We start from the raw sequence: 25,646 nt of genomic DNA, 5'->3' as shown, positions 1-25,646 counted from the left end.
AGGGAGTTCCATGTCTTGGCTGCCAGGTAGGAGAAGGATCTTCCTCCGGTGGTGGCTCTGCGGATGCGTGGAACGGCGGCGAGGGCGAGGCTGGTGGAACGTAGCTGGCGGGTGGGAGTGTAGAAGGTCAGGCGGTTGTTGAGGTACCTGGGTCCCAGGTCATAGAGGGCCTTGTGTGCGTGGGTGAGGAGCCTGAACGTGATCCTCTTGCTGACGGGGAGCCAGTGCAGGTCTCTCAGGTGTCCGGAGATGTGGCTGTGTCGGGGGATGTCCAGGATGAGTCGTGCGGTGGCGTTCTGGATGCGTTGGAGTCTTTTCTGAAGTTTGGCTGTGGTTCTGGAGTAGAGGGTGTTTCCGTAGTCCAGTCGGCTGGTGACGAGTGCCTGGGTGACCGTCTTCCTGGTTTCGGTGGGGATCCACCGGAAGATCTTTCGGAGCATACGCAGGGTGTTGAAGCACAATGACGAGACAGCGTTGACTTGTCTGGTCATCGAGAGGGAGGAGTCCAGGATGAAGCCCAGGTTGCGTGCATGGTCCGTTGGCTTGGGAGCGGTGCCCAGGGCAGGGGGCCACCAGGAGTCGTCCCAGGCGGAGGGCGATGATCCCAGGATGAGGACTTCCGTCTTGTCTGAGTTCAGTTTCAGGCGGCTGTTCTTCATCCACTCGGCGACGTCTTTCATCCCTTCGTGTAGGCTGGTTCTGGCGGTGGCGAGGTCGTTTGTGAGGGAGAGGATCAGCTGGGTATCGTCGGTGTAGGAGATGATGTTGAGGTTGTGTTGGCGTGCGATGGCTGCGAGGGGCTCATGTAGACATTGAAGAGGGTGGGGCTGAGTGATGATCCTTGTGGTACGCCGCCGATGACTTCGGAGGCCTTGGATCTGAACGGGGGGAGGCGGACTCTCTGCGTTCTTCCGGAGAGGTACGAGATGATCCATTCCAGTGCCTTCTCTTGAATTCCGATGTTGCTGAGTCGCTGTACTAGGGTGCGGTGGCAGACAGTGTCGAACGCTGCGGAGAGGTCTAGGATGATGAGGGCCGCAGTTTCCCCGTTGTCGAGCAGGGATCTGATGTCGTCTGTGGCTGCGATGAGGGCGGTCTCGGTGCTGTGGTTGGCTCGGAAGCCGGACTGCGAGTGGTCGAGGGATCAGTTTGTCTCGAGGAAGGCGGCAAGCTGTCTGTTGACGGTCTTCTCGATGACCTTGGCAGGAAAAGGGAGGAGCGAGGTGGGACGGTAGTTCTTGAGGTCGGTGGGGTCCGCCGTTGGTTTCTTCAGGAGGGCGCTGAGCTCGGCATGCTTCCAGCTCTCTGGGAAGGTGGCGGCATTGAAGGAGGTGTTGATGATATCCCGGAGTTAGGGTGCGATGATGGAGTCGGCTTTGTTGAAGACGTGGTGGGGGCAGGGGTCGGTTGGTGATCCGGAGTGGATGGTGTTCATCACGTGGGTGGTGTCTTCGGTGCTGACCGGTGTCCAGGCGCGGAGGGCGGTGGTGGGGGGCGTTGGATCGGTGGTTGGGTGCGTGGTCTGTGCGCTGAAGCTGTTGTATATGTTGCCGTTCTTGCTGTGAAAGAACGAGGTGAGTGAGTCGCAGAGGTCCTGCGAGGGGATGATGTCGTTGTTTCCGGCGCTGGGGTTGGAGAGCTCTTTGACGATGCTGAAGAGTTCCTTGCTGTTGCGGGCGTTGTTGTCCAGTCGTTCCTTGAATGCTGTCTTCTTGGTGGTGCAGATCAGCTGGTGGTGTTTGCGGGTGGCGTGCTTGAGGGCAGTCATGTTGTCTGTGGTCTGGTTGTTGCTCCAGGCTTTCTCGAGGGTACGGCAGTTCTTCTTGGAGTTCTTGAGTTCGTCGGTGAACATGGAGGCTTTCTTGCTGCCGGGTCTGCTGGGAGGGGTCTTCAGTGGTGCGAGGTTGTCTGCGCAGATGGTGATCCACTATGTGAGGCTGCTGGCTGCTTCGTTGGGGTCCGTTGTGCTGGTGGGAGGGTTCTGGCTGAGGGAGGTCGTGAGCTGGTTGGCGGTGATCTTGCTCCAGCTCCTGCGGGGCACCTGTTGCGGGTGGTGGTGGTTCGTGGTTCTTCTGAAGCTGAAGTGGACGCAGATGTGGTCCGTCCAATGAAGTCCGGTGGAGTGGCTGAAGGAGATGTGCTTGCTGGAGGTGTAGACGGGGTCAAGCGTGTGGCCGGCATAGTGGGTGGGGGTGTTCACCAGTTGCTTGAGTCCGAGGTTGGCGAGGTTGTCCAGCAGGGTGGTGGTGTTGGTGTAGTTGTTGTTCTCCAGGTGGAAGTTGAAGTCCCCTAGGAGGATGTAGTCAGCGGAGGGGAGAGCGTGCGGACTGATGAAGTCTGTGATGTCTTCGCTGAATCGTGTGCGTGGTCCCGGGGGTCTGTAGATGAGGGTGCCTCTGAGGTTTGTCTTGGAGTCGGTGTATATCTGGAAGTGAAGGTGTTCGGCGGCTGTGAGGGTGTCGTCGGAGTTGGTCGTGATGCGGATGGTGTTCTTGTGTACAATGGCAATGCCTCCTCCGGTCTGGTTGACACGGTCCCTCCTGGTGATCTTGTACCCGTCTATCTCCCTGAATACAGTATGTGGGTGGGGTGATATGTATTATGCAGTGCATAGAGAAATTGGGGTAGGGTAATCATTTTAAACATTGCGGCTCACCCCATGATTTTAAGCGGTAAAGTTTTCCATCTTTCCGCCTGCTCTTAAAAATGGCTTAGTATTCGCTGTACATTGCGTTTGTGGGAGAGTCCCTCATCAGTCGTAAGGAATATACCCAGGTGTTTAAATTCTGTCTCTACCACCTTTAGGTCTCTTGGCAGGAAATGCCAGGTTTTAATGGGTCCGGGGCTGTATGCTAGTGACTTATGCCAGTTTATCTTGTAGCCTGTGTGTCGTCCATAGTCTTCTATGGTTTGAAAGATTAGGGGAATCGTGTTGTCCGGTTCTGTTATATACAATAGGATGTCATCCGCATATAGGGATATTTTCTCCATATATGTATCTCTCTGTGTGATCCTAATACCTTAGATCCCTGGATGTTGCCTATTATGATAGGCTAGTGTCTCTGTCGTTAGTGCAAACTGTCTGGTCCCGCGTCCGATGGGGAAGTTCTGTGATGTTTTACTATTTGCCCTCACTGTCGCTCTAGGAGAGCTGTATAGCATTGTCACCCACTTTCTGAACTTTGGGCGAAAGCCAAACCTGGCCATGGTGGTTTCCAAAAAGCGCCAGTGTACCACGTTGAACGCTTTCTCCACGTCAAGGGATGAGAAAATGTGGGGGGTGTCTCAATCTTTTGTCTGCATTAACCAGTAACGGGTTCTGCGAAGATTCCAGCGGGTTGCCCAACCAGGCATAAAGCTTGACTGGTCATGATGTACCAATGTTGTTATGACCTCCTGTAGCCTTGTGGCCAGGATGGTCACGAGGACCTTCATCTCCACATTCAGGAGAGATATTGGACGATATGACTCGCAGTAATCCTTCGGTTTGCCCTCCTTGTGGATTGTGACTATTGTAGTCATATGTAAGTCTGGTGGGAGCATTCCCTCATCGTATGTATCTAAAAAAAGGTTTAACAGGTGGGGACTAAGGAGATCTGCACAGTTTTTATAGAACTCGGCTGGCAAGCTGTTTGGACCACGGGTCTTACCCAATCGAAGTTTCGAGATTGCTGCCTTTACTTCTTCCAGTGTGAGGTCAGCCTCCAATGCCTGTGCATCAGTCCCATCCAGGTTGGGGTTTGTTTTTCAGTCAAGTAATCCTCTATCTTTGGGGTGTCACTAAGGGGTTTGGCCCAGTAGAAGTCTCTGAAGTATGTTGCGAACGTCGCCGCTATCTGTTTGTCCGTGGACTGTGTTAGGCTTTGGGCATCTATTATTGACCGGACCCATCTACTCTCGATTTCTTTGTTGCTTAGCCAGGCTTGTAGCTTTCCCGCCTTATCTCCAACATCATACAGACGGTGGAGGGTGGCCACATGTTGTTCCCTTGCTGCGTTTCATGCCAGGTCGCTGTTGTGTTTGTTACTTTTGTCCTTGTGCAGCCATTGCTGAATTTCTACAGCTCTTGATGGGTGCGAAGGCTCTCTGGCTCTACTAGCTGGTTATGTTTTTGGGCAGTTAGGTTTTTAAGTCAAGCACCACACATGGCCACTCAGATGTACTGCAACATACTCTCATAGAAAATAATGGAGGCAAGGACTTAAAACAACACACCATATAAATGAATGAAATAATGTTAAATAAATAAAATGAATGTTACTTTTTTAACTATGCATTTTGTTTAATGTTTCTTGGAAAGACCTAATGAAAACCTCAATTTGAGTACAACATTGGGATGTGCTGTCCATTAGAATGGCATTGCACTCCAGAGTAGCATTGTTGGCTCCAGCACCTCCTGATTTTGCTGACTTGATTTCTGCTGGCTTCAGGACTTTCACTACTTTACCAATTCTAACCGGTGCAAAATGCTTGTGCTCCCTCCTTTTAACATGGTAAAATTGTTTGTTTCAATTCCAGGGAGGACCTGACCTGGCAGCTAAGGCTGGACTTTTCCCATGACGAACAGTATCAACAATGATTTGTATACGGCTGGGTCCAAACTCGGGTGGCATAGTGAGCAAAATGACAACTGATTAAACCCAGATCTGTGACTGGGGGTGAGTGGTTGAAACGTTTCAGCACTCAGCCTAAGTGGCCAAAAGTATGCCCAGACGTGGGTCCCTTGCTTGCTGTGCCACTGGTTTCAAGCTAACTTGGCTGATGAGGGGTAATAACCCAGAGCCAGTCTCAGGATGCTTGTTTCCGATCCAGCGAGGACCTGCCTGGCAGTTTGGGATGGACTGTTCCCATGAGGAGACTGATTTGCATATGGCTGGGTCCAAACTGGGGTGGCATAATGAACAAAAGTACAATCAATTAAACCCAGATTTGTGACTGGGGGTGAGAGGATGAAAAGGTTCAGCACTCCATCCATCATCTTGTTGTGTTTGCTATGTCCTACCTAAGTGGCCAAGGGTATGGCCAGATGTGGGTTTCTAGCTAGCTGTGCCACTGGATTAATGCTAGCCTGGCTAATGAGGGGTAACACCCAGAAACCAGTACAAGGATGCTTTTTTCCAGTCCAGGGAGGACCTGGCCTGGCAGGTCGGGGTGGACTGTTCCCATGAGGAACAGGGTCAAGAATGATTTGCATATGTCTCGGTCCAAAGTGGGGTGGCATAGTGAGCAAAAAACCGATGGATTAAACCTAGATCTGTGAGTGGTTGAAAAGTTTCAGCACTCTGCGATCATCTTATTGTGCTTGCTGATTTCCTTTTTTAAACAGGATTGCTACTGCTTTAAATATAGGAAAGACATCAAGGAAAGAAAAAATGAGAAGGCAAACACGGTTCCCCATTCGGCAGTCCATTACGAGTACCTCTCTAGTGGACCATCACAAAACAATGCAGTATTCTGAAAGTGACTTGTTTTGGACAATACTCTAAGTCAAAAGACTTGCACCTGGTGTGGTACTTTGGACATGTTCCTTTCAGAAATAGAAAACAGATTAGGCGATATTGGGCAATTGGGTAAACTCAAAGTGCCAGATGTACGACGATTACATTTTGCGACTTGCAAATTGCTTTGCGACTCGCAAAATGTAATGTACAACAGTGTCTCAGACACTGTTTGCGATTCCCAATGGGGTCGCAAATTGCATGCCTCATCAATATTCATGAGGCAAGCTCAATTTGTGACCCCATTGAGAATGGCTAGCACTCCCAGGGATGGTGGCCTGCCGAGGAAATACTGGCTTCATCATCATAATTACAGCCTCAAAACACACTGTAGAGCTTTACCATTTTCAGGCCCACTATGAATATGAGGCAAGGTTCCATAAATTATGTGCAAAGGTTATCTAAATTTTGTGACAAAACCGCCAAATGATGTGGCACTTTGACAGTATCATTCTAATCCATTTGAATGTTTATGAACTCTGCAAATTATGCAAATAATTCTGCCAAATTGTGGAGAAAATATCATAGTTACATAATAATGTGGTATAGCCTGCAAACAAAGAATTGCAAAAAAAAAACTAAACTCCCACCACTGTCATTTGTTTTATCAACAGTTTATTAATGAAAGCAAAGTCTAAACATTTTATTTCAATCAATGCCCATGCTTAACTGTAGTTTGACGAAAGCAGCCAGCGGCTTTGCACAGTCCCCTGTGGTGGGCAAACTCACACAGCTTTTGGGAATTTGCAGCAAGGGTTAGCTGCCTAAAACAAGGTGTGCGCAGCCTTTTGCTATACACACAAAGAAATGGCCACAAGGCCTGGCCTATGGTCAAGCTTTGCTACCAAACCATGCTGAACAAGTCATTTGCAAAGTGAGACCTTACTCCCAACCTGCAGAGACCCCTCTCTTCATCTGCCGTGCAAAGTATGTGAACATCTTCTCCTCCATACAGCAGTGGAAACTTCTTTTTATGCAAGCAAATAAAATAGCCGGACATGAATGAAAAAGTTACCTTGCATCCTGAATATATTATGTTTTCATTTGGAGAGATATCAATTCACACAGCACACTAATGTCACAAAATAAAAATGAAAGTCAATTTAAGCACCATGGAAAATATTTTATTTTTGAAGAAAAGGGGCGGGGGAGGCCCACCTCGGCATTAATACTGCCCCGCTCCATAAAGCCCACAACAGTCTTAGCACCCCCCTCCCAACCCCCAAGGTGGAGGATTGGGGTGGATGATTGACAGGTTTAGTGCTTTGCCACTTATCTTCCCCCAATTCGACAGAAAGGCCACTAGACATGTGGGCCATTGTTTTTTTTTAACAAAAAAAAACTGGAGTTGGTGTGGCCTACAGTCTGCAGAATAGATTGGAAGCTTACCATAAATCTGCCTCCCAAGGGCAGAAATCCTACTAAACAGCATGAATTATTTTTTACCCACAAGAATGGGTTAAGTCTGCGTGCTCAAGTAAGGGATCTGGCCCCTACCCATAAAGGCACCAACAGTCTATCTGTGCTTCTCCCATGTGGCAAATTGGGGGGCGTCGCAAAAACCCCACTAGACACCCAGGAGTATTATTATTATTTTCAAATAAAAAGAACTTTGTGGCTGCCTGACCAGGCTGCTGGTCTTAACCCCACCACTAAAGGATGAAACAGTCTTTATTTCCCGCTGGGGAGTAGATCATCCCCATTACAAGCATGAGGAAATGAGGATTCCTTTGGGCATAGTTTTGACATATCAGCAGGCAGAGAGGTGATAATTCCTAATTTCCTCTCACTTGCTATGGTAAATAGCTGCATTATTAGGGTTCTAGATATGCCAGCAACGAGAAAATCCTACCAAACCTGGCCATTTCTGAAACATATTGTTCCAGGGGAATCAGTAGTGGTTTAATTTGCCTGGATTCCACACCTTTTCTTATCCAAAATGTCATGCGAACATTCTTTATAAGACAAAAAACTTGACAATTAGCCAAACTCTTACCCAATAGGGTTGCCACACTTCTCCTGACTGAAACGCTCCCCCCCAATGTGTGGGTACCCAATGCAGAACAAACCTGTAACCATATGAAGAAGTCATTGACACCTCATTAACTATACAGGGTCTGAGTTTTGACCCATCCTGGTCATGAGTTATAGACTCAGCCACAGAAGTATGGTACTGTTTTTATCAGGAGGAGTGTAGGAATGCTGGGTGGTAGATAGTTTGTGGATCCCACAGAATCCAGAAACTTCCCTCAGAGAAATGCGAGGAAAATGCATGATTTTAGGGTAACGCTGATGTCTGCAGTGTATATGACAAGTTACTATATGAGTCATTACTTAGCGTGCCTTCACAACACAGTTGTTACAGCAACGGCGTTGTTACCACACAATGCCATTACTATGCAAGTCATTACATCGACTTACAGTAGATGGCGTGCTAACATTAGGAATGTATCATTTACTATTCCAACTCTAGCCTACGCAACAGTAGGGAAGGTGTTGGAATAGTATACTATACTATTCCTTATGTTAGCCCGCCATTTACTGCAAATCAATGTCACCGCGATGTAAAGGTTGTTTCCCGTATGCAGTGTGTTCTGGGTAAAAAAATTGACAGATCCATGCATGCCACCCCTCCTTAGGCTTCCCTCAAAGTCTAGTTCTCAGAAATATAAGGTTGTGCTTAACATTAAGCTATTACATGCTATGCACCCTGCCTTATGCTCTGTAGGCTTACACATCTGTGACTTAATCATAGTTAAAGGAAGGTATTCTTTTAGGTCTGTCAAAAGTGTTTATTTTGACAGGTCAAATTTGCAGTTTTAAATCTTCTCAGTGGTAGGCCCACAGTCACATTTGAACAGTCACTGTATTGAGTGACACAATATGTGCTGCAGTCCAGCAGTGACATTTAACTTACTGGCCCTGGGTAAACTTTGCACCATATACTAGGGACTTATAGGTAAGTTAAATATGCCAATAAGGATTATAGCCAAGTTCAACATATTTTTGGAGTCAGAGCACATACGTTTTGGCCTGATTACCTGAGTCCTAGATCACAGAGTCAAAAAACCACAGCAACATCACTCCTAAAAATATTGTGGTAATCATGCAAAAAGAGGCATTTTTCTTCAACAATGAACAAACATTATATATATCATTGTGACCAGAAGGAAATTAATGAGTAACCACAAAAAATTCAAACACTTTTGTAAAAAAAAATATTTCTTTTGCAACTTTGCCTGTCCTTACAAGCTAGGAAGATGGTGATCTTAGCAGAACACCCTTGTGTTGATGCAATTTTTGAAAAAGTAAATACACTTTCTTACACAGATCTTTTTTTCCAAATTCTTTCTCTATTTTGTCCCTTCCCCTGGTTTCCTCAATGGAAATTCATAAACCCTGGGTATTTTTAGAATCCTCAACATGTAAGAAAAAGTGCACTGATGGACTTGGCCCTTTCTGCAGGTTCATCTCCCAACCTTTTGCTTCACTCCGATCTGTACTGAATTAGATTTTATTAGCCTTAGGACACTTTGAACTTTACCACTTCTAACTAGTGCTAAAGTGCTTGTGCTCTCTCTAAAATTAGTAACATTGGCTTATACCCAATAGGCATATTTTAATTAGATGTAAGTCCCTACCTGTGTCCAGGGTCTGTAAATTAAATGCTACTAGTGGACCTGCAGCACTGATTGTTCCTCTCACTTTTGCACTATAAACATGTTTCAGGCCTGCCACGGCAGCCTGTATGGGTGCAGTTTTAAACTGCCACTTTGACCTGGCAAAATAAACCTTTTGCCAGGCCCAAACCTTTCTTTTTAATACATATAACTTACCCCTACGTTACGTTACGTTACGTTAAAATTATTTGTATAGCGCACTTTCACCGGCGGTTTCATGGCGCTCGAGCTAGGGTAGACCCCTAGGGTAGACCCTGAACACCTCAGAGGGCAGAGTGCAATATGTTTAAAAAGTAGAACAAGTACTTTTAGGTTTGAAATGTGCTTGTAGTGAAAACATCTTAAATTTGTTTGTCACTACTTTTCGGCCTACCTCGGACATAGTATAACATTGGAATCACATTATTACATTCTATAAGTATGATTTCCAAATGGGAACAGGTAACCCCTTCATATTTGGTGTCTATGGGTTCACAATTTAAAATCTTAGTTTATGGTGAAGTCAGATTTTAAACTGCAATTCTGAAAATTCCACATTTAGAAAATTGGCATTTTCTTGCCTTAGCCATTTGGTGCCTGCAGCATATCTACGGTCACATGACTGAGTGCAGTTGACAGTTGGACTTTGTGTATTTCTCCTAGACAGTGACACACAAAGGGGAGCTTAGGTGTGACTGGATGGGCAATCACTGGAACAGTGGGAGAGAGGAGATGGACCCAGCCCCACTTACACTTGAATAGGCTGTATCCTGTCTCCACACAAAGGCCTGTATACCCCCTATATTTAGTCCAGAGCATGGGCTAGGAAGGTAGTGCATCTATGCACTTCAAAGGCATGCCTCTAGAAGCTTCTCCCCATTTCAAAGGCACAACTGTGTATAAAAAGAAGGGCCTCAGATACCAACTCTTCAGTGTACTTCTAGACCTGTGGATACTCTGTCAGGAAGAAGGACTACTGTGCTGCTGAAAGGACTGTCACTCTGCTGGACTGCTACTCTGAAGGAGCTACTATCCTGCTGACCTACTGCCGGCTGCGCTCTTGCCTGGATAACAAAAACTGGACCTTCAGCGTCATCTTGAACCCAGGACTCCAGAGGGACTCCAAGGGCTAATCTGGTGGGTTCCTGATCTGAGCAACAGGGACATAAAAGGTTCCCCAAAAGCTCCTGGAGCCAGCTGCAGTAAGGTCCTAGCCCCAAGGGGTGCTTCTCAGGTCCTGGACCCTTGGCATGGCTTGCAAGCTCTTTAAATCAAGATTTTGGGCTCCTCGCAAACGAGCCCATTTGCACCGAGACTGCGCCACTCGCACTGAAATTCAGCTCCAGCCGCCACTACCACAGCAAGCATTGATTCATCGCGGGGGACCGCCAACACAAAGCTCCCGCCTGCATATCCATGACACCTAGCCTGCTCTTCGCACTACGCCAACCACCGCCCGCAAAACTCTTCTTGTGACCCTCTCCAATGCCAACGGGACTCTTGCCACAATTCTTGAGAAGGTAAAGCTTCAGCGAGACTAATCTGGGGGCTGACATGTGCTCCATTGCGGTCAGTCTGAATTTATGTCTTTGACCCACTGCAGTGCAACCAGATACACTGCAGTTGGCACTTTACACTTCTTGGTTTCATTTTACAGTTCATTCTATAAAAATTCATAACTCCAGTTCTACTGATTGGATTTTTGTCACTTCGGTCTTATCTTATTTATTAAATTCTGCACTATTTTTCTAACCTGTTGTGGGATACTTTTTAAGTGGTGCTTTTACTGTTTTACAGTTTGAAGTGTTGCACATATACTTTACACATTGCCTTTCAGTTAAACCTGACTGCTCTGTGCTAAGCTACAAGGGGGTGGAGCACAGGTTAATTTGGAGTTTGCTTGTGCCTTACCCTGACGAGGATTGTGATTGCTCAGCGGCAGTTGGTGACATTAAAACATGGTGGGGCACACAGAAAAACTCACAATCACACACATACAGTCACAATCATAAATTCACCCACAAAAACACACACAATCAATCAACACAGCAATTCAGGAAGGAAAAATAATTAAAAGTTTCACTTAGCTTGCAGCACATCCTCATGCTTTACAGTCCGTGGCTCTGACTCCTCCAAGGATGAAGTGATGTAGGAAGGCAAACTGCAACTTATTCAATCCAGACGCTGCTCAGAGCAGCATCTGGATTGGCTGGAGCAGGCTGCCTCAGAGCTTCAAAATGCACTGGGGCCCTGTGCCTGCTCTCCAATCCAGATGTCTTAGACAGTTGGATTGGAGAGTTTGAATAGCGCATGTCAGTTTGGCCGTAGCATGGTAGTCGGCAAAATCTACATACGCAATTCACACTAAAGGGCCACTCGTCATTGCTGCCAATCACTTGGCAACAATGACGCACCGGCTCCGACACCACACTCCATTCGGCAGAAAGCTGGAAAAGTAAAACGGTAATAAAAGCATTTTTATTACCATTTTATTTTGCCAGTTTTCTAGCAACAGTGTGGAGAGCGACGCTCCTCTTCTCGTATGGAGGCACCACCACTGTGATTGGTACTCAACAAGGTCTCACACCCCAATCAACCAACAACCCAATTTCTTATAGATGCAAATTTGACCAGGATACCTTTAGAGGGAAAAAGTTTGAAAGCAGAAGTGCAAAGTGCCCCAAACAACAGCAAAAGGCTGGACACTGGGGATGGAAAAACCTTGGCAGTTTAGAGGTTCAATATTAACTCAAACTCAAACTAATAAATAATACTATAATCATAGTGTCTCTTTCAAAGTGGTAAGGGTAGCGTAATATGTTTTGTCATCTTTAAGATTATTTTTAAAGTTTGAAATTGGATCTGTCACAAGTATGAGTCCTTGGGCATTGAATTTGTTGAGCAAGTTATGGTTGCACGCGTTTTGGACTGGGATCCTAACCCCTACGTTCCTATTTCATTGCTGTTTCAATTTTAATTCGTAATATGTGTGTGTGTGTATGTGTGCGTGCGCGTGTGTGTGTAGATATGCATGGATAGATAGATTTCCAAACTTTGAAACTTTGGTATGTTATTTATAACTGCACAACACAGGTAATAGTGACATACTATAGAAGAATAAAGGACAAGTTAACATATGTGGACATTCCTCTCTGGAAGGTCACGATTCCACCGAGACAATCATTTCCGTTGATCAGTGATTCTCAAAACTTTCTTCAGGACCCTGGAGCACTTATAAAAGACTCTTTGACATATCCAGAAGGCCTCTTGGCATACTGAATAAAACCAGAAAAACTAATGGGCAGGTGATGCAAGTTGTTCGTCGTTAAAACCCAGAAGCAAAGGCGGTTTCAATAAAATCCAGCAAAAATAGTTCCTCCTGCACAGATAGATGGAAGATCACAAATTTCGGAAAATAAACTAGAAAGGAGCTTACATGACCATTCACATTTGTCAAGTTGTTTTTGAAGATGTTTATTTTGGTTTTCAAATACAGAAGCCAAGAGAAAGGAATCCCCCAATTATCATAGAAGCTACTTTAATTTTATAAAGTCATCTGTATGGAAACTGAAATAATTTCTAGTCAAACCTTTGTACCACATTTGTGTGTTGCCATAAACAACACCAATAACTATTCCCTGGCTGCATTACTTTGGAGAAGTACATGGAAAGTGGCTGGCAGCTCTCATTTCGAAATGGGTGTGGTGTGAGAGCAGGATTGAGGGATGAACAACGTAAAAATAAAGAAATATGCGTTCACAGCAAATTTAAAAGCAGAAAGAGACATATTTTCTAAATTTCAGTAAATTAAAATGGACAGCAGTTTAAACATCCCGCAAATCTCATTAAAATATATTATTGCTTGCGGGGCGTGGCTAAGATGGCGTCGGAGTAGGACGCTTCTCCTAACCTCTCCGGCGCCGATCCAGCAAAGCTACTGATAGCACGGCGCTGAGTGTGCAGACTGGCCCCGGATCGGTGGCGGAGGTCGCCGACCCACTGCGGAGTGACCCGGAGCCGTCGGCGAGGCGAGGCGACGCTTGGAGCAGCAACGGGAGCGGCGGAGCTTTGGGGCCTGTGAATCCCCGGTCTGGATTAGTTGGGGCCGGCCCGATAGCTCACGGAGCCCGCCACGGAGGAGGAGAGCTCTGTCCGCGCCCCGCCCTTGAATCACCCTGCACCGGCTACCGGAGTGAAGCACGCAGTGCCGGAACCGGTGAGGAGCGGCCGCGATCATCGATGAGCCCCAGGGGTGCCTGAATGTAACGGCCCGAGGTGCGGAGGGGGCTCAGACTCGCCGGAGCGCGGAGGCGCCACGGAGCACGTCCTGAGGGACAGAGGAGGCACCTGTGGGGCAACGGAGGCCGAGGCCGAACACAACAAGGGTGCTTAGGGGACCTGGTCCCGGTGAGTGGCCCCCCACCCTGATCGGGGGAGGAGGCGGGTGGCGCCAGGCCGGCAGACGGGGCCCGACGGGCGAAACATTGGGAGCGCTGCCTACTCACAGCGTGGAGGCGGCCTAGTGACTGCTGTGGTGTGGTGCCCCTGGCCTCATCTCTTGCTCAACGCAGTGCCACCCGTGCATTGGGGGGGTGCAGACAAGTGGCGGCTGGCGGCTGGACATCAATATATCCTGTGGGTCGCCTGCACAGATCGGCCACATCACGCACTACATCGCGCGGTTTGGAGGGTGCGACGGTCGGTCGCGGGAACCGCAGAACCCGACATTGGGCCGGTGTGGGAACTGGCTGCGGGGGGTCGGCGCCTAGTATCCTGGGGCGCTGATTGGCGAAGACGCCGTGGGGCCATTATATCTGGCTCCTCCTGTGGAACTGAGTGGCGCTATTCATTCCTGACCTGTGGACTCCGAGAGACACTGCATTGCTAGCATCGAGGCGCCGCCTGGCGGGAAGCTCCTTCGACGCCATCCTGACAGGGTGGCTGCTGCCTGAATTGCGCCTAGGCTGGGGTGGACGGTCGGAGCGGGCCCTTTACTGCCCCGGTGATCCCATAGCGGTTTCCGCCTCTGATTCCTGGAGTAGGAGACTTCGCCTTGCCCCGCGCCTATCTGGGAGCTCTGAGCTCTGAAGATGTCCAACGCTATACGTAAAGGGAAGCCGGGGAAGGATGGCACATCTAAATCCTCTCAGCAGCCGGCCTCTCCCGGGGCAAGTGGTTCGTCTCGGCAATCGGATGATGAGGCACCTGCCACCAAGGCCTTTATGACTGAGTTGTTTGCCGCTATCAAGGAGGAAATCTCGGACCTCCGTGGTCAGTTGGCGTCGGACCTGCGTGAGGTGCGGAGGGATGTGGATGGGATTGGCGAACGAGTGGCGACGTTGGAAGACCATGATCTGAACGTTGCGAATGATGTGCACCAGCTTCAGCAGGACGTCATCCGCCTCACTGAACAGAATCTGGATCTGCAAGCCCACACAGAGGACTTGGAAAACCGGTCTAGGAGGAACAATATCCGAATTCGAGCGGTCCCTTGGGAAGGTGAAGCTGGGGATCTACGCGGCTATGTGCAGGCCCTGTTCTTACAGATCTTAGACGAGGAAGAACTGCAGGACATCAGAATGGACAGGGTCCATAGAGTCGGTTTACCTAGGAGAGGAGGGGGCCTCCCCCGGACATCCTCGTCTGCGTGCACGACTTCCAGGTGAAGGAACGCATCCTGCGGAAAGCGAGAGCCATCTCCTCCTTGCAGTTTAGGGACCACCGTCCACAGCTCTACCAGGACCTGGCGGCGTCGACGCTTCAGAAAAGGAGGGAATTCCGCCCGGTGACTGCCTTTCTTCGGGACCGCAACATCCCCTACTCGTGGGGACACCCCTTCCGCATCATATTCCGCTGGCAGAACCGACTGGAGCAAATCCGCTCTCTTCAGGTGGCTAAGGACCTGCTGGGCCTGGGTGACGTTCCTCCCACTCAAGAGGCAAGTTCCTCTGCATCGCGGAGGCGGCGGCGGTCGTCCTCCTGGCAAAGAGTGGGTGCATCCCCGAATCGACGGCGGCCGGACAGCGCTGCCAGCTTACAAGAGCGAGGTGATGCGGTGGCATCGGTGGCCTCCGCCACGTTGGCTGATTCTCAACAAGGCTCCGGAGCAGCATGATCATGGCTCTGTAGCAGATTGGCGCCGGAGGGGATCTGGCCCTAAGGTCCCGGAGGTGCGTTTGTACTTTTGGAGAAGACACCCCAGACCGTAGCCCTGGGGGTCACCGAGTTGGTACCCTCTCCCCATTCCCAGTCCAGAAGGATTCTTGTGACCTGTAATCTTCTGGAACTGTTGAAGACATTGTTCAGGTTCAGTGCCTTCTGTTATTTTCTATTGTTGTTCTGTTTGCAGAGGGGGGTGGGGGGTGGAGGGTCCTGGGGGCAAGGGTTGCCGGGGGGATGTTGGGATTTGGGAGGGGGGGGTTGGGATGGTGGTGGCGTCCGGAAGCTGCGTGTGCGAGGTGCTGTCTGCATTCGAGGTGTTCTCCTCTAGCGTCTATTGCAGGGGCCCTTTCCATAGAGCGCTCTTAGCCGCATGCGTAATTACGAGTTATATCGTTGTTGCTGGCTGCTTGGTGATGAGAGACCTGGAGTTCTTGGCTGGGCGGTGTGCTGTTTCCCGGGGAGGGACATTAGCTTGGTCGCTGGTAGTGGTGTTTCTAACCAGTCTTCATCAATATTGGCTACTTTGCGGGACACCATGTATGCCTGGCTATGGGAGAACTGGTGATGCGGCGCTGGTGACGAACTGGGGGTGGAGGGGGGGCTGACGGGGGAGGCTTGGCGATGGGCCTGGCCCGGGAGTATGTGAAGTGGAGGTGACACTGGTCGGGGAGTGGGAGAGGGCCTTGCTGCTAGGCTTCCAGAGCAGAGAATCCCAATGTCATTATGCCTCTTAATGTAGGAACCTGGAATGTGAAGAGTCTCAACTCCCCGCAAAAGCGTCAAAAGCTCTGGAAGTACCTGTCGGATCACCATCTTGATGTGGTGGCCCTCCAGGAAACCCACCTGGCCAGGAAAGATGAACTTAGACTTCGGCACCGACACTTCCCCCTCATTTATAGAGCGTCGGCGTCCACTAAACATAGAGGGGTGGCCCTCATGTTCAAGGCGTCCCTTCACTTTCAACCTCTGGGGGTGAGCGGTGATAAGGAAGGTCGATGGCTAATGGTGAAGGGGACCTTGTATGGACGACAATGTACCTTTGTGGTTGTGTATGCCCCTAATGCTGGACAGAATGGTTTTTTACAGGAGCTACTGGACAGGGTGGGAGACTTCGTGGAGGGGCACTTGTTCCTCTTGGGGGACTTTAACATGGTATGGGACAAAGGCATGGACAGTTCAGGAGCGCGCCGGGGGGACTCGGGGGCTTTTTCGGTTGAAACGCAACGACAAATAGAGGCTTTGGGGTTGGTGGACAGCTGGCGCTTCCTACACCCACATACTAGGGATTATACATTTTTTTCCTCTGTCCATCGTTCTTACTCCCGTATAGATCATGTTTTTGTTAGCCAGGCGCTTAGGGGGGATACCCAATTCTCCGATGTCTTCCCGCTTTCGATATCTGATCATAGCCTGGTGGTTCTTGGCCTGCAGTGGCATGTTGGAGGGGACGGTTGGCGAAAGTGGTACTTCCCGGCGGCGCTGACTCGAGATGAGGTGTCTTGTAAAGAGCTGCGGAAGGCTATGGGAGACTTCATGGCGCTTAACCCGCCTTCTGATACCTCGGTATATGTCACTTGGGACGCGTGCAAGGCCTACCTGCGGGGCACCTGCCTCGCCCTTAACGCCAACCTCAATAAACTTAGGAGGAAAGAAAGGGAGGACCTGGAGGCGGAACTTGCCCTTTTGGAACGAGCGCACAAATCCAACCCGTCCAGGGTGACTCTCCGACCGCTGACGGCGGTGAGGGGGAAATTGAGGGCCCACTATAATAACCGGGCTGAGTTCACCCTCCTCCGCCTCCGCCGCGTCTCCTACTCTCAGGGGAACAAGGTAGGGCGGCACTTGGCACGGCAACTTCGCGATACACGCGAGAAGGATTACATTGGGGGAATACGGGACCAAGCGGGCACTCTACGGCATGGTGACGCAGACAAGGCGGATCTTTTTGGCCGCTTTTATGCTGATCTTTATGCGGGTGACGCCCTGGACCCGGAGGCTCAATCTGCATTTCTGCATGATCTCCCGATACCGCAGGTCTCCGAAGGATGGAACAACTTGCTGGGTTCTCCCATCACTAGAGAAGAGGTTCTTACCGCCATCAAGGCGTTGAAACTTCACAAAGCGCCAGGCCCGGACGGCTACACTGCCCTGTTTTACAAAACGTTTGCGTCGGAACTTTGCGATTGCCTGGTCTCCCTCTTTAATATCATGGCATCGGAGGGCAGGACTTCTGACACTATGGCAGAAGCGTTGATCACAGTTCTCCCCAAACCGGGGAAGGATCATACTGAATGCGCCTCTTACCGGACGATAGCACTTCTTAATCTGGACGCTAAACTGTACTCCTCTATACTCGCGGGGCGGTTGCAGGACTTGATGCCGGCTCTGGTGCAGCCGGACCAGTCCGGCTTTATCAAAGGACGGCAAACTCATGACAACTTGAGACGTGTGGTCCACCTGATCGAAAAGGCTACTAGATTTCGTATCCCGGCGGTTTTGGTAGGCCTAGACGCGGAGAAAGCCTTTGATCGCGTCGATTGGGGCTTTTTACATCATACCCTGGAGGCTTTTGGGTTTTCACCCCGCTTCATACGAATGATTGAGGCTAATTACAGCAATCCTATGTCGAGAGTGTTGGTTAATGGCCACAGGTCCGGGCGCTTCCGTCACTCACGTGGGACACGTCAGGGATGTCCTCTCTCCCCACTCCTCTTCGCTCTAAGTATTGAGCCTTTGGCGCTTGCGATTCGGGAGGACGACCGTATCCTGGGCCTCCCCTTCTCCGGTGAACAGCATAAGATCTCGCTATTTGCGGACGACGTGCTGCTCTCGCTTAGAGATCCGGAACTATCGTTGCCATATGTTCATACGGTGCTCTCTGACTTTGAGAGGGTGGCGGGTTTCAGAGTCAACCTTGACAAATCTTATATCCTGAACTTGACTCTTCCCCCTGAGGGGGTACTCCGACTGCGAGCGCTTACCCCCTTACCGTGGTCGACCTCGTCTCTGTTGTATCTGGGAGTGCGTTTGACACCTACTCTAGGCGCCTTATTCTCGGCCAACTTTACACCAATGTTGACGACGATTCGCGCTGAACTTGAGAGGTGGAAACCGAAGTACATTTCTTGGTTGGGTAGGATTCATGCCCTCAAGATGGTCCTCCTCCCGAAGCTTCTGTACCTCTTTCAGGCGTTGCCCATACCAGTGGAGTTAGACTATTTCCGTCGGCTTAAAACTCTGATGTTGAAATATGTGTGGCAAGGGGGCAGGGCGCGACTCTCGTATGCAGTGCTTCGCCGTCCACGAACGGAGGGGGGGGTGGGGTTCCCGGACATGCACTTGTATTATAAAGCGGCGCAATTGAGAATACTAGTGGAATGGTCACAACAACTTTCAGAAAAGCATTGGCTCCATATGGATCGATGTGTGGCCGGCAGATCCATTTGGGACCTGGCCTGGAAACCCAAGGCCGACCGGCCCAGGAATGCATACATTAGCACCCCTACCAGCACGGTGTTGAAGGTTTGGGATACACTTAGTGGTGAGGACCGATGGACCACCTTCCCATCTCCCTTTACCCCTATTCATTTTAACCCGGCTTTTCCTCCAGCATTGTCTGACGGATCCTTTGACGTTTGGAGGGAGGGCGGATGCCGAGCTCTTACCCACCTGTTTCATGGGGCGACACCTCTTACCTTTCATAACTGTATGCGAGACTATGGGGTTCCACCCACTGAACGCTTCCGTCACCTTCAACTCTTACACTGGGCAACATCGACTGCAGTGGGGGACGCCGCTACTAGACCACTGACGAAGTTTGAGACTTTTATTCTTCGCACGTCCACGATGAAGGGCACGATTTCCTTCCTATATAGGATGTTATTGGATACCGCGGTTTCCCCCCGCCCTCGTTACATGGACCACTGGGAGGCTACCCTGGGTAGGGACATTTCTGACTGCGAGTGGCGAAGCCTTTGGCGGGAAGTAACGACACATAACCATTCCATAGATCTTAGAGAGGCTCACTTAAAACTCTTGTTTGACTGGTATTTATACCCCTCTAAGCTGCATCGGATCTTTTCGACTACCTCAGATAGATGTTGGCGGGGCTGCGGTATGTTAGGGGACTTCCGCCACATTTGGTGGGCCTGTCCCACCATCCGTCCCTTTTGGTCCGAGATCCTGTCCCATATTAAAGATGTATTGGGCTATCCGGTTCCGAATTCAATGGAATATGTGCTGCTGGGACTTAGGGACCCATTATTGGAACATCAGACTAGGGCTGATAAGCGCATGGTATGGCTGTGTTTAGGGGCGGCCAAGTTGACATTAGCGGCCGCCTGGAAGAACCCATCTGCACCGGCCATTTCGTTATGGCACGCGCGGCTGTGGCGACTCTTGAGTATGGAGAGAATGTCTGATATATTTCTGGGGAACTTTAAAAATGTCATGTTTACCTGGGGTCCCTTAGTGAGATTCCTATCCCGAGGTCTTCCCTCTGCGGTTTGTCCCACAGCACTTCGTGCATTACACCTATTTCAAATTTAACCATTCCGTGTGTGAAGTTGTGTGCATGGATGATGGTCGCCACCACCAGGGGAAGGGTGGAAGGGGGTGGGGTGGGGGGATTGCGGGGTGTTGGGATGGGGTTGCCGTTTACTCTTAGTTGTGACATACCTTTCATGTGGAAGTGACCTGAGTGGCGTTCCAGACTACATATGCTTCTGGTTGGGGACGCCTCTTTGTAAACCCTTGGACAATTGCTACGGACTTGCCGCACCCTCCAAATCGGTGCTAGTTGGCGCACACGAACAAAGACATGGGCGGCGACCAGCGCAATGTATAGTATATTACTGGGGTCTCTATAGCAATATTATCAGCACCCCCTGTGTGGGGATATGTGGCGGTATGTCGCCAGTTCCATTACTCTTCTCTCCCTTTTGTCTTTTTCTTACTTCTTACTTTCTATTTCACTCTTGAGCAAATAAAAAATAAAAATTAAAAAAATATATATATTATTGCTAGCGACTTACTAACATGACAGGGTTATATATTATAACTGCAATTCCAGTTATAATATATAACGTTTATTGATAACAGGTACAATTAATGAATATAGAATGCACCACACTCAGAATTCTGATCTTGTAACCTCTTACCTGTAGAAGAATGTTTCTTCCTGGCCTCGTGAGGTTTACACTGTGTGGCTGTCCATTTGCCATGTTCCTGTGGTCAATGTCAATGTTGTATGGTTTTTTGGTATCTCCCAAGCTGTACCGAACTTGTAAGTTCCCTGAAACAAATGTAGTATTTCAGTCATGATTCTGTAATAAGTTCTAACTTCTATCAACTTCTACAGGACAAAACAATGTAATCAATACTTCAGAAAAGTACAAGAAGAAAAAGTACAGACAGAGTGGTCTTTGGCCTAGTCCTTTTCACTCTCTGGCTTTCATGTGTTTTTCACGGTTTGTAATTATTTGGATAGGCTATCCATCATGGTCATGATTTTGCAGGCATGGTTACGTTGTTCCTTCTGACTTCCCATTAGGTTCTGGTGATAGCTCATCAAAAAGCAGTCCTTTTGTTTTTAGGCTTAAGACTCAACATGACAAAAGTAGCTAATTAAGACCCAGTGTGTATTGTATAATGTATTTACTTCACAGGTATGACAACATTTTGATTGCTGATTTGGCAGAACCCCTTTCAGAAGAACATGGGCATGCAAGGGCTATTGAGCCCAACCGGTGTTGTTGATGCCTTTTACTATGGCCTTTTACTATGGATCCTGAGCAACTGAGTGAAGTACCTCTTCTGCACTTAATCCAATAGGAGATTTGGTCGAGCAGTCAAGGCTCCCTTGGGCGGAGTGTAGATACAGGTCGGTGAATATGACTCATAACTCAAAGGTCACACGGTATGAGACATAAATCAATGTCCAGTCAAATACTTGCTTTTATACTAATAATAGAAGTATTTTATTTCTATCTCTACACATGCAAAGGTATACAACTTTCAGAAGCAAGGTTGGGGCTTAGTAGTTGTCAGGCAAATCCCTGTGTCACCCACCTTCGTATAATGTGTTCATGGTTATTCCCCATTCAGTGATGGCTGCTTCCAGAAAATGCACAATGTTAGACTGTTCTCAAGAATTCTTCATTGAATCTTTGTGTCTTACCTGGTCTTGCCGCTCAGAGCAGTTTGGCAGAGCAGCGGGTACCCTCGAAGTAAGGAACCCACAAGTTCTGCTCAGCTTAGAGAAGTTGGGCTGCTTGTGGCCCACATGGCAGCGCCCAGTGCTGCCGGAGTCCTTCTCAGTTGTCAGACAAGCTCCCAGCTCACAAAGACGCAGTTAGTTGGCTTTACCTGGGTAAATCCTATCTTTCCTCCTGACTGGAGCCCAGTGAGGGTTCGACCTTGTCCACAGCGTCTTTGGCAGCCCTCAGGACAGTCAGATACAGTTCTCTCTCAGTGCGATTCCAACCCACGGGAAGCAGCCTCAGTCTCTCCTTTGGGTAATGTCCCAAACCCTTCGGCATATTGGTACCAGCAGCCCCTCCAGGCATATGAGGTAGCTGCACTACTTGGAAAACATGGCGCTGACATTCTTGGTGCAAATGCCCACAACAACATGCTTACACGTCCCAGAGATTCAGCAGTGGTAACTTTGCTGGTGGCCTCCTCTGGCATATGGGGTCACCGCAGCATGGCAGTAGGGATTTACCCTAGCTCGCACTATGCTTCACTTTCAGTTCAGTCTCCAGTGATCCTCTCCTAGCTTACGGATCGCAGAAGAGTCATGGCACACAGGAAATGACCATATTGGTGCAGTCTCACACCTTGTTCAGGGAATCCTCTTGCAGAGCTTCCCACTGGACCTCGCTTCCTCCAACACTCTCCTTTTCCTCACAGGGCACACAGGTCAGGGCCAGAGTGGGCATAGCGGGCGTTTCCCTGGTAGGTGGCTAAGTTGGGGGCCCATTTTGGGCCCCTGTGGGACCATTTTTGTTACCGGGGGTCAGCAATATCGCCCCCCTGTAACAATATCGGTCGACACCAGCCCTTGCAAACTGCTCAGCTGCACCCCCCTCACACCAGGGGGGGTCAGCTGAGCAGTTTGCCAGGGCCGGTTTCTGTTCCCAGTCTGGCCCTGACACAAGTATTGGAAAGCAGGTAAGCGGTGGTGTTTCAGGCTTCAATGCAGGAGTTCTTGGCATTTTGTGTTGTGCCCCCTCACCTACAAGGGAGACTAGCAGGCCTTTTCCCCCCAGTTCTTGTCAAAGGCAGATGTCTTGCAGAGCTTCTTCTTCTCATACAGCCCGTCTGTCTGTCTGGCAGATGACACATTTTGGGGTCTTAACCTCCCCTTCTTATAGTCCATTTGCAGACACCAAAATGTAATTTAGGGTCTGAGTCTTTGAAGCTTAATGCCGGGGTTCTGCTTCTTTTGAAGTGGACACATCTCCTTTTATTCTTTCCTTATGAAAGACTGCCTGTCACAGCAGGCAAAACTCTGTTACTGATTGTCCCACAACAATTCATGGGAGTGACCAGATTTCACACCTGGATCTCCGTCACAGTAATATGTGCATAAAATCCCATCCCAACCCCCAAACCTTACATATTGTGAGTCCCTTCTCAGTCCCATCTCCCTTCCTGAGATTTGTCCAGGCCCCTTCCTTGTGATCTATCACTGAATCAAAGAGCAGCCTTTTGAAGTGTAAAGGGAATCTCTTCCTTTTCCCCTCCAGTGTGTGCCCCACCCAGCTCACAGAAATGAAGCAATACACAAGTCTGTCTGGGAGGACTCCTCTCCTCCTCATCTCTTCACCAGGAAGGCCAGGATTCCCTAAATGGAACCCAGAGTCCTCCATGTAATGTACCACTGAAGGCACAATTACTCAGTGTACATGCAGCACTAGTACCTCCATGCATTGTACCCTTACATGTCCACTTGCATTCAGCACACACGCTCCGTTTGAGTGCACTGTTCAGCACTGAAGCCTTTCTATATTTAATCAGGGTGTGCTATTTACAAACACACACACTATCAGCACACACAGTCACCATGTGCACGCTGGACAACACTTTACCTTTCATGTGTTATACTTGACGCGAACACACATACATGCAGAACATGCTCTCATTGCGCACACACTTTACAGCACTACATCTCTTCTATCATGTATTCCTTACATGCATACATATACCCAATACATGCACTAAGCACACACATACTGCTCATTACTGCTCTATCCCTGTACTGGGTCTATCCCAGGCACACATATAATCAGCACAGAGTCACTAAATGTAAATATAAATGTTTTTGTACTTGTATAGCACGCAGCTACCCGGACCGGGTCTCGCGGCGCTTGTACTCATACCGCTAAGGAACCCTTCCTGGCTTTCCTTGTAAAGTGTCCACTACTGGGCACCCCTATGGTGAAACCAGGCCTCCCAGCGCTGTTGGGGCCGTTGTGGAGATTAAGCAAGCTATTGCCCAGAGTTGCAGCGTGGGACCCATGATTAGAATAGGCACTGAGGCAAGAATATCAGGTCAGAGGAATTTTTTGAGCCCGAGACCCACCGAGGCGGGAATCGAACCCTGGTCCCAGGCCAGAGCTCTGCATCAAGGTCTGCCACTCTAACGATTGAGCCACACTTCTCCACTTGTACACAACTGCTGTGCTGTACAGCACTCCACATATATCTTATGTAGGCCAAGGGGTGGGTTAAGCACACAGCAGTTGAACATTTAAAAAGGTGAGTGAGCCTGTAGGACAACTCCAGTGATACAGGGTGAAAAGGTCTTGTTCACTACGACAGAATGCTGCCACCACTGCACTCGTACTGCTAAACTCCTAATGAAGGCAGGGGCTTTCCACCACTATGAGGGTGGTGCTTTAGGCACCCCTCTTGGTCCAACAAGACCACAATCAGTGAGACAGGCCTATATAATGACACACAGCATGCTCCGTGCTCACCTATGACATAAATCAGCATTAGGGATCCAGTCAACAGTGAAATTGAGCACTTAGGTCAGTGGTACACGTCTTCAAAAATATAGAGGAATTTTTTGTTCCAACATTATTCATGTCTTTTTTTGTGCTGTTTGGAGACAGTGCTATTTACCCCCTGTGCTTTTCCCTATTCACCCTTGCTCATTCATTTGCTTTATTTTGATGTTTTGATATCGTGTTGTTTTTTAAATGTATTTTGTTCACAAAATAAAAATATGTGTACACATATGCTTTCTTAAACATTTAAAATATCAGCACTTTGGCAAAAGTATATACTGTGCAATATTTTTGCGACATATGCTCTTGAAATTCACACTTACAAAGGAAACTTCATCTTCTAACTACTTTGCATTATGTTAATATGCAAACTCTTTAGATAAATAAAGGGCCTCATTCCCAGCTTTAAAATTATAACATAATTCTGTTTCGTTAAGGGATTTTTATTTCTAGTACACAGAAAGATACAAAATTATTACTAGACTTTGCCCCTAACAAAACGTCAGACCTTGTTTAATTCTGTGCATCTCGCTGGAAGTTCTGTACCAGTCAATCACAATTTCTGCAAATACAACAATTTCTACATTTTGGTAGCAGCACATTATGCTTCCAGTATATCGCTTCTAAATATTATTCAAGTAGATTCTTATCTCATCATTTGAGAAATACCACCTCTTTTTTCATTTCATTTTGGGGGTTTGAAATTCCAAAGGGCTTGGGTCCATACGTTTCATGCAGTATTAACAATCCTGAACAGCAGGTTCAGCAATGAAGCATAGGAAATAATTCCATCCATTCAAGTATAACAAATGAAAGTTTACATACCATTGAAACAAAATGTATATCTGCATATAAATGTATATTTGAACGACTAATAATTGTGTTAGCCTGGAAGACCCTGTATGCGGGATGACCAGGAAATGGGTGTGGAATGTAGGTGTATCATCTGTTACGTCCACCATAACTGTTGGAAGTGATGGGATACCTAGGTCCTGATAACGTTTCTGAGTCGGCCCCCTTTCCTTACCCCCTGTAATAGACCTCTCTTGGGTGCATGAGGAACAAAGGGAGTTAAGAGCGCTTTCAGTTTACAATTACAGTGCAACCCATTTGGTCACACAGTGAAGCTCAAAGCCAATAAGTGGGATTAAGTATAGATTTATTACAGATTCAGAGCTAATGTAATATATATCAGTCTCAGATACATAGTCTAAAAATTACCAATTGAAAAACAAAACTACGTGCAAAGTTTATCCTCAAGAATAGAAACCAAAGGAGGAATTCAGTTGCCACTTTACAAAGTATGAGAA

The 25,646-nt window shown here is 48.4% G+C and overlaps 1 protein-coding gene across 2 annotated transcripts in view; it reads right to left on the bottom strand.

Moving 5' to 3' along the window:
* Positions 1-25,646, bottom strand: part of CNTNAP2 (contactin associated protein 2) — a 2,169,461-nt gene that overhangs the window by 249,444 nt on the left and 1,894,371 nt on the right. For both annotated transcript variants that reach the window (XM_078663547.1, XM_078663548.1), the window contains one exon: positions 20,479-20,612. In XM_078663547.1, the coding sequence (XP_078519673.1) occupies positions 20,479-20,612 (134 nt within the window). The remainder of the gene's footprint in view (positions 1-20,478; positions 20,613-25,646) is intronic.

Source organism: Lissotriton helveticus, chromosome 10 (assembly GCF_964261635.1).
Source record: "Lissotriton helveticus chromosome 10, aLisHel1.1, whole genome shotgun sequence".
In the NCBI taxonomy this organism is placed as follows: Eukaryota; Metazoa; Chordata; class Amphibia; order Caudata; family Salamandridae; genus Lissotriton; species Lissotriton helveticus.
This window is presented reverse-complemented; position numbering and strand designations above follow the sequence as displayed.